Here is a 10,190-nt window from a genome sequence, read left to right on the forward strand (position 1 = left end):
ACCTTCTTGAAAATCCAGTTGTGTGGCTGTGACCTATCAGTGTTCTTTCTCTAATTTATTACTTGAGTAAAAATCTTTTCACAATTTTAATTACCTACACTGCCCATAGAACCTAGTATGCGTGGATAAGAACAAACAAAAATTAAAGCAAAGAAGGGGCTTCATTCTCCAATATTTTTAATTAAAATACGTTGCACCAAAAGACAAAGAAATTAAGAGAGGGAGATCATGTATGTATGGAATTGAGTTTTTTAACTTTATTTGTTGGTACATTGGTAATTTCAAGTTACAATCGAATGAATCGATTCTATCATAGTTAATCAAAAACGATTTTACTAGTAAATTAATAAGAGTTTTGCTGTCTAGTGTCTTATTTAATGTGTTTTGTTACCTTGAACCTTTATCATTCTCTTTGTCAAATAACATGGGATGATGGGACTGCTATCATTTAAATCAAGACCCCTAATTAATATGGTTTATTATTGTTATATTGTCGTTATTGACTGTGATTTGTGAACCTATCAATAGACGTGAATGTCAATTCTTGAGATTGTGTATAATACTTTTTTTAATGATTTTCCAAAGTTCAAAACACAGGTCCTGAATCCCTTTAAAAAAAAAGTCATGAATCACGATCTTATGATTTTAACATTAATTTTATTTATTATTAAGGGTAACAATAATATTTGTTAGTTATACGTGTGGTAGTTAGAGAAGTTACTATAAATTAATATGGAGGCAAGAAATTATAGTTTCACGTGACACTTACTTAGGATGGGCGGACATGACATAAGACATTAGCAAATATCATTGTCTTTTCACCCTAGAAAATGCAATGAATAATCCATGCAAAAACAAGTAGGAACAAAGATATTCTATCAGATGCATTAATTAAGTTTAATAGAATAGAAGCTTAGTGTTATTATATTAAAACCTTAAATAAGATATTTTTAGTCTTAAATTTAATTTTTTTTATCAAGTAAAGCAAAATTCGTCAAAACTAACAATATTATTCTATAAATTTCTTTAAAAAATATTTTTTCTTAAACGATTCAATATGCAAAGTTGAGTATTATTTTAAATTATATATATATATATATATATATATATATATATATATATATATATATATATATATTAAAAAATATAAAAATAAATATAATTCATCAATCAGAACTGAGCCTTTTTTGAAGGTTGGTCACAACTTTTTTTAGGGGGGGAGATAATTACCAATATTTTTAGGAGCCTAAGACCTTAATTAATTAGTTGTAACTTTGATTTTATTTTCTTATTTAATTAAGATTAAGAGTCTATTACATTATTTAAAAGATAATGTATTACATTTTGTAACACTTCATTATAAATTGTGTGAAATAAATATTTTATTATACATCAAAGTTTCTTTTCCCTTTTTCTTCCTTTTCTATAAACACTCCTATGTTATAAATATGAATTCTCGTATTGAATGAGAGCCTTTCAGGAATCCTTCTTCTATGGAAGAGTTTTCAAGAATTTTTCTTGAATAATAGCATTTTTAAGAATTATTGTCACTCCTCATTGAGCCACATTCATCCTAATTAATATGATATATTGAATATATAATTTTATTTTTAACTTTTCATTTCTTTCAAATATACTTCTTAATTTCAACTTTAAATTTAATTTGATTTAACAATATCAAACCAAAAAATATATTTTTCAACTATCTCAAACCACTGTCAACAACAATGGCAAAGTTATATAAATCGATGTAGAGTTTGTATCCTTTGCTGCGCTTTGTATAATTATGAATTTATGATGATCGATGAGAGAAATATAACTAGATAATTTCATAACTTAATTAAAAACCTTAATACGTAAGGATTAAAAATCTTAAAGTCTGGCAGGCAAAATAATAATTCTACATTTTGTGGCTATATTTTCTCATCTGCCAACTGCAGCAAATTTTCTATTATAGAATCCAAATTTTCTATAGCTGTAGCAAATTAAGGAGAAAGCAATAAAGGATTGTTGTATTGCATTTGCATGTGTTGGGTGTTAAGAACAAGACAAAGAAAGCACGCCTATAGTATAAGTTATTTATTTTTTAATTTGATGAGCTGGATGTGCGCCAATGCCTAAGTGGGCACCACCACTCACCGTCGCTTTCTCCACCGTTGGATGCTTACCAACAAAGGTCGCCCTCATGCCTCGTGGATCAATTACAGTGATGTGTTTATATATATATATATAATCTTTTTTGTGAATATACAATTATTAGTATTAAATAATATTATTACGTTATATATATATATAGATAGATATATATTTACTCTAATTTTATCACTTATGTGAGGTTAGAAGAGAGTGTGTTATATATATGAAACAACAAAATTAAGACTTATCAACAACAAAATTCTCTATTTATAAGACTAATTAAATTTCGAAGTTGAGACTAAAATTCACATGTTGATGCATGCAGCATGCCTGATAATATATAAATATATTTATTTTTAATTTAACTTAAAATGTGTAATATTTAAATAAATTTGCTTATATATGGTCCCCTTTTTGCATAATGTGGGAATTCCTAGTCTTCTCTTTTCTCGTGTTTGGCACTCGTCACCCTCGCATAACTTTTTTCTACGTAACCATACAAAAAAGAAAAATTATCCTTTCCTAAAAAAAGTGGTTCATTATTTATGAAACAGGGGGGATCGCTTTGAGGAGAAGACAGGTATTGATACTCGCTGTACATGTTACATTTAGATTCCATTTTTTTTTTTAACATCACTGACATATCTCTTACATTTTCAAAACTCCATGCTTCGATCTCATGTATAAGTAATTAAAATATTAACTTTTTTTACAGAAATATTAAATTTTTAATATATACAATTTTGAGGCCTTTTTAATGTATAAATTGAAAATTATAATAGCTAGTATTTGCTTTTTCTTATTTACTCTTATCTAATGAATTATCAATGAATTATACTATTAAATAAAATTAAAAAAAAGTTTCATTATATATAAGAAATAATTTATTTTAAAAAACATTACATTTAATAACGTTCAATACTATAATATCGATACAAAGTATTCATAAAAAATTAATAAATTATCATATGAATAATCTTTTGATTGAAAATTTAGTTGAGTGACTATATTAATGCACTTTTTTTTCATTCAGAAAACTATAATCTAAGGCATTGTTTAAGAAAAATGAATTCATTTTCATTCCTATCAATGCTTTGTTGATATTATATTAATATTTCTTTCATCAAATCTTGTTTGATTATATATATATATAATAGAACTTTAATTCTTTAACCATCAAATAAATAAATAAAATCGCAAATGTTATTTTCAGGACAACCGAAGAATACTGTTACGTCATTGTGGTATAAATACGAAAGAGAAGTGTCAACAATTCAACATGTATTTTGATGCAGAAAAGACATCATACGTGACACGTACGTATCCCTCTCATATCATGTGAAGCAATTTAAGTAGAAGCCTGAAACACCCATTCCCCCCAATTCCTCGAGTGTATTTATTACTGCGTCAGCATGCTCTAAAATGCAATTGAGTTAACCATAATGGGAAAAAGCATATAATTGAATGAAAGTAAAATGCGATTGTTACTCTTTTAAGACTTCAGAGGTACCATTATGATCTTCGTTTTTCCTTTTCAAAAGAATTTAGTGAATTCTTTGAATTTAGAAAATGAGTTTTTGGTATAAAAGATGTGTTTGTTTTTTTTTTTTTTACCAAAGATTTCGTACCACTAACTAACCAATATAGTTAATGGAAGATAAAAGATAATTTTCAACCTAATTGTAGATTTGCAATGCAATAAAACTGTCCCACTATTTTGTCTTAAGGAATTTTAACTTTCATAGAGTTTACCTTTTATCTTGGAAATTATATTTAGTACCAAAATAAAAAAAATGTTAGTATATTGATTCGTTTAACACAATATTGCACTTCCTACAACTATTTTCCTCTCTAATCAAGAAATGCTTGTCTCCCACGAGAAACACTATTGCAAGAGAAAAAGCCACAAGACGTTAAAAACAAACCTAAATAGTTTTCTAAACACTCAAGATTTGTTCACATGTATTTTTAAATTACATAATATGATATATGATATAGTTGATAGATAATTATTCCTCTTTCACATGTGACTCTGATATCAATTTTTATGTTGTCTATGAAAGAGGTTTTTTTTTATTATTATAATAATAGTGTGAATTATTATTTATTTTTTATTGTCAAAAATCCCACTTGATTGATCATTTTTAAGATCTTTTTTTCTTACTCTCATTTTTTTTATTTTCATAAGTTGATTTAAAAAATTTAAGACTAATTCCATTGAAACCAATGATATGATGGTGTAAGAAATATTATTTATCCATAAATGTTAGTTCTTTAAATAGATTTTAATATTTTAAAATATTAGTCGTTGATTTTTTTATTTTTTTTTGCAGAAGATACTCTAAATTACCTTAAAAATTATTTATAATTTTTTTAAAATAAATAATAGTTGATAGTTGATACATAATAACTAATAATTTACTAAGTACTAGATTGTAGTAGTATTATTTAGTACGTTGTTTTTATCCCCTACCAATTTAAAGAGAGCTTATAATATTCCCCGGTTGAGGTACTCCCTACTCCTGAGAGAAAGTGAAAGTGAAGTGCACACTGCAGATGCAGTTGCAGGGGAATCAGTTAAACCGTATTTAATTTTCACAACCTCCAACTCCACCAACTTACCCAATATTCTTTACTTTCTTCCTCCGCCTTCTTCTTCCCTCTCAAACCCTAGAAACAGCAAAATCCCCCTTTTGATGCAAATGGGATCACTCCACCAACTCTAGAGCCACACCCTTCAAGATTTAGCTCATGCCCACTTCAATTATGGCTCCATTTTCCACTTCCCACCACTTCACAGCCTTCACCTTCCTCATCTTGTTCCTCAAAACCCAAGCTTTTGATCCACTCTCTTCCTTTTCCTTCACAGATTTTCAGAAAGATCCAAATTTTAAGTCAAGTGTGGGGCTTTATGGCAATGCAAAAGTTGTCTATAATGGTTCTGAGGTTCTTCTTTCTGGTAATGGTGGTGGGAGAGTCATGTACAAGAAGCCCTTCAAGCTTGTTCATGGTGAAGCAAGGGAATTGGTCTCATTTTCAACCTACTTTGGGTTTTCAATGTCCTTGGATGGTGAGAAGAATGGCTTGGCTTTTGTTATGGTTCCAAGTGGTATTGAAGGTGAGGTTTTTGGCAATAGTTCATATGGGTTTTCTTTTGGATTGAAGGAAAGGGAATTTAAGGTTATTGGTGTTCAGTTTAGTGCTTATGGTAGGAATGGGGGTTCTGGTAGTTGTATTGTGTCCATTAATGTTGGTAGTTCTGTTCCTGTTAAAACAATCAATGCCTCCTCTGTTATTATGGGTCTAAAAAGTGAGGGGAAATTGCATGCTTGGATTGATTATGAGGCGAGTTCAAAGCGCTTAGAAGTTAGGTTGAATCAATTTGGTCAATCAAGGCCAGTTGATCCATTGCTTTGGCATTCAATGGACTTATCAAATGTTTGGGGGACTGAAGAGATGTTTGCAGGCTTTAGCACAGTGAAAGGGAATAATACTTCTCAATCATGCTTTCTCTATTCATGGAGCTTTATTGTGAGGCATTTTCCACATTGGATGCATTCTGAGCCTCTGGATCCAAAGTTTCTTGCTAAGAAGACCGAAACTCCAACAGTGAAATATTATAGGAGTTTTTGCCTTTTGAGGGTTCTTGCTGCAATGATATTTGGTGCTGGATGTGGAGCTTTGACAGCATTCATTGTGCTCTATTTGTGGACCATCTTTGGTAATAAACGACCCGTGGTGCCAGAGGAGTATGCTATGCAGCCTGTAGATTTTGATTACAAGAAAGTGAACATTGTTGTAGATAAAACCACATAGACGCTAAGGAGTAGATCTACAGTTGGATGCTGGCATTGTAAATCAGTGTTTCTTGTATTCGGGTTTTGCTTTGTTGTAGCTTGATAATGAACTGTTTTATTTACTTATGTCGTTGTCTATTTTTGAGCAAATTGGGATCCAGATCTAACTTGTATTGAGGATTACATGGCTTACCCTTTTTTTTTTGTTTCTGAATCATGACCAAATGTCCAAATCTATGTTACTATTATTTTATTATATGATGTTGTTTCATCAAATTACATGATGTTGTTGACAGAGACTTTATTGTCTAATGATGACAAATAACCATAATCAGTCTGTATATTGAATATTGGATGGCTAATAGTAACAGCGTGATATCTGCTTCATATTTGTGTCACTGTTTAATGTAACGAGCCCAAGTAAGGGAAAAATGCTATAATGAGGTTGATAGTGTATGCCTGTATGGATACCTCCTCATCTACCAAAATATCCTCATTGTTGGTTTTCTTAGTGTAGATGTGGATTTTTTTTTTTATTTAATGATATTTTTTTTGTAAGGTAGCAATTATTTTGTAACTCCTATCTTTCATGAACGAAATTAGTCATTTATCCTTTATAATATTATTTCCCATTTTCTATGGTAAGATTAAACTTGTTAAAACTTAAGAAATAAAACTGCCTGAGGAGTGAGGAGCACAGTTTCCATAAAAGGAGTGGCCATGGAAGGAAATTGCAACCTATTCAGATTTGGATCAATTCTTCATTTTGTTTCAGGTTTCTCATAAGACAGGAACCCCTCTCTCCCCTGTTCTTTATTGATTGTGTCCTTCATTCCTGCTGTGAAACCAATTTTTAGAGGTAACAGAAACTTGTAGCTGTGTGATTGACATTCAAGCACTCAATGCCACATAGGTTGGTTGGTATAATACTTTTTAAGCATCTTTCAATCATATTCCCTGGCTCTCTGCATTCAGCTGAAAATGTTTCTGCAATAAAAGGATCAAGCACGTGATGTGTTACTTCCGAAGATACTTGCATTAATGACAAACTTCAGCTTGTTTACTTAAGAAATATGAATTATTTTGTTCCTTATAAATGGTTTAGTAAATTCTTTTACTTTATTCATGAGCTTGTTAAGAGACATATCCATGAGCTTGTTACATTTTCCACTTGTAGCCCATTGGACATTTTTCATTTTTGACTTGTGGTGGGTAGGTATACGCAACATTACAATTGGATGTGACTGTGATTGAACCTATACCTTACCTTCAGGCTTTAATAGAAAGATTGAATGAATTAAAATGGAATAGAGTAGACTGGAACATAAAATTCCTTCACTCCACACATTATAGATTACTATTCATTATTTCAATATAATCCCTGCACTATAGCCATTACCTTGGATTTAATTCTCTCAACCATTCCAACTCTTTTTCATTTCTTGCTTCGTTCTTTTGTTTTGCGTCCAAAATTGGTATTGAACCCCACCCCATTTGCCATGTTGAGAGAGATTGGACAACAAGTGAAACAAGTGAATTCAAGCTTAGAAGTCTTAGAAAAGGAAAAATGGTCTTGTTCTTTGTGCTAACTTGGGCCAAAAATCCTTCAATCACATGTTGTTTATGCTGGATAAATGGAAGTTGGATGTTACTAAGTCCATCCAGCATTTTTTCATTTTTTCAATTTTGCCCTATCTTGCAGAAAAAAATTCTTCCATAAGAATCTTAAGAAGAATGAAAAACTTATTGAAAAAGTTCTTTCATAAGAATTTTTTTAAAAATGTTTTTAAAAAATATTTGTGACTATTTGTTTTTTTGGTTTTTTATAATTCTTTGAAATTTAATTTTTTTAATTATTAATATATTAAATTAATCATTTGTACATTAAATTTTTTTTTACTATTACAAAATTTAATATATAGTAAATATTTTTTATTTTTAAAAAAATATTCAGATTAAATAATTCATATGCTTTATATCAACATTAATTATCATAAAATTTATTATTTAAATTTATATGTACATTAAATATACATTAAAAATTTTAATTATGTATAACAATATTATTTATTTTATAACATAATTAGTTCAATTGATTAGAATATTATGCTAATAACCTGTCACAAGTTCAAGTCTTGCTTGAATCATTAATTTTAAATTAATTCATCACAAATATTTTTCAAAAAAAATTTAAAAAAAGAAATTCCTCCATAAGACTCTCACGGAAGAACCCTAAAGAACAAAGTTCTGGATGCATGTAGCAACATCCATAAAAGTTTATCCCTCAACCAATTTGCCCCAAGTAAAATTACAGAGGGTTAGAATAGCATAGTAATTTAATAATTTATAAAAAGAAAACATCAGATTATTTAGTTATTTGCATTACAAAATTTACAATTGTATTCAAAATATCATTTCCCAAGATAACTCAAGAGACTCAATTCAAGACTGCAATACCATTATATGAAGCACCTTGAAGAAATAGTAGATTGTTAAACAAATGTTTTGCCAACAAGTGTGACCCAAAAACGCATAGTTTCTCCCCCAAAAATCAAAATGGAATCGACGAAAACTACAAGCCAAGCAAGATCTCAGTCAATTACGATTATCTTCAACTCCTTTGAAGAAACTACAGATAGATAATGCAATCTCTGAAAACCATCATAGATCCCATATATATTTCTCTGATATACACGCTTTAACCACTACAAGATATTACGGAAAAGCAAAACATAGAAAAACAAATCTAAATAGAATAAATACAAAACACATAACATAACACTGCAAGCTGCAGCTGTTAAAAATCATATTCAATACCCATTTAAAGCTTGAAACAAGGTTTTAAAAAATGGTGTGAAACCTTGGTTTTTTTCCCAATGTCAAGATCTTTGAACCAGAAACACAACATAATCACAACCACAACCACAACTTAAAACCTTGAACTGAAGCTCTACCAGTCAAAGAAACCAAACGATTTCAAACAAACAAATGCAATCATTAGGGGCAAAAGGATTGTTATGTAAGCTCCATTATAGATTCAAATCACATTGAAATAATGAGGTTTAAAAAAAACAAAATTCCGATAAGAACATCAATGGATCTCAGCAGATTATGGTTATCTTCAAATTCTTTAGGAAGTTTCAGATAGATAACGCAGTTTAAAATTAACATCACCGATCCATTAACCCTATCAACTAAGAAAATGCACAAAAAAATAATTAAAAAAATCAATTTTTTTTCGTGTGAATTGATAAAAAACTGAAAATTTTAGAAGAAAAAAATAGTGAGAGATTAAAGAAAGAGCATCTCAGAGTAATCATTCCCCATTAGCTTCTTCACTGGCAATCAAAGTGCAAGGATAACATTGGAATTGCTCATCACTGATGCTCGTAAAACAAAGACAAAAAGAATAACCTTTGAGGAATATTGAATTTTGAAAGACGGAAACACAGGTTTTAACCTCAGAATTGATCCTTCGAAATTCCAAATGAATCTAAAACGCGAACGAAGGGGATGCGGTTTCTACTTTCTAGTGTCTGCGGCGTGAGAGTTTTGAGAATTTAAAGAGTCGCGTAGAACCCCTAGGGTTTTGTTTGGAGCCTTGGATCAGTTGGATGATGCGTTTATTTTCCCTTTCTCTTCACAACGTGTAGTTGGGCTTTTTTTATATCATTGTCAAAACAGTAGTACTTTTTTTGTTTTCTTAACAAACAATTGTAAATAATTTAATTTGTAGTAAAATTATTTTAAATTATTGACAAAAAAATTAAGAAAAAAGAACCGTTGAAAATTAATTTAGAGATAAAGAATCTTTTTTTACGGACTTTAGTGAAATAAATAAATAAATAAATTAAAATAAGAGTTTAACGGATATGCATTTTCTTCATAGAATATTTTGCACTACCAATTTTATTTTTACAGCCGCTATCAAATTAAAAATCAGATTTAGTGTCATTTTTAGGATGATTATTTTCTATTTAACAAACCTGTCAAGGATGTAGTGTAAAAATGTTATACTTACAGTGCATTTTTTTTTTCTCTTAAAACAAATAAATAATAGAGATTAAAAATGATACATTACAATCCTAATCCAATGAATCCTCCTAACACAATTAGATAGTTTTAAAAAATATGCAGATAAGAGATATAGAGAGAAAAAAAATGTTAAAAATATCTAACTGAGAGATCACGAAAGAAAGTAAAAACCTCACTCTCCAAATCATATAATTTAATTAATACTAATATAACACCATATAT

The 10,190-nt window shown here is 29.4% G+C and overlaps 1 protein-coding gene and 3 non-coding genes across 4 annotated transcripts; 1 reads left to right on the top strand and 3 right to left on the bottom strand.

The window, feature by feature from the left end:
* Positions 1-4,636: 4,636 nt before the first annotated feature.
* LOC100815991 (L-type lectin-domain containing receptor kinase VIII.2) lies at positions 4,637-6,116 on the top strand. Its single transcript, XM_003529086.5, has one exon. It carries the CDS (start codon positions 4,888-4,890, stop codon positions 5,950-5,952), a length of 1,065 nt encoding a protein of 354 aa, XP_003529134.1. The 5' UTR covers positions 4,637-4,887; the 3' UTR covers positions 5,953-6,116.
* Positions 6,117-8,516: 2,400 nt separating this feature from the next.
* Positions 8,517-8,607, bottom strand: LOC113002217 (small nucleolar RNA snoR27). Its single transcript, XR_003267761.1, has one exon. It is a non-coding gene; the product is annotated as a small nucleolar RNA snoR27 (small nucleolar RNA).
* Positions 8,608-9,026: 419 nt separating this feature from the next.
* Positions 9,027-9,116, bottom strand: LOC113002216 (small nucleolar RNA snoR27). Its single transcript, XR_003267760.1, has one exon. It is a non-coding gene; the product is annotated as a small nucleolar RNA snoR27 (small nucleolar RNA).
* Positions 9,117-9,233: 117 nt separating this feature from the next.
* Positions 9,234-9,323, bottom strand: LOC113002214 (small nucleolar RNA snoR26). The gene has a single exon (XR_003267758.1). It is a non-coding gene; the product is annotated as a small nucleolar RNA snoR26 (small nucleolar RNA).
* Between the last annotated feature and the right edge of the window lie 867 nt (positions 9,324-10,190).

The sequence above is a fragment of the Glycine max genome, chromosome 7, assembly GCF_000004515.6.
Source record: "Glycine max cultivar Williams 82 chromosome 7, Glycine_max_v4.0, whole genome shotgun sequence".
Classification (NCBI taxonomy): Eukaryota; Viridiplantae; Streptophyta; class Magnoliopsida; order Fabales; family Fabaceae; genus Glycine; species Glycine max.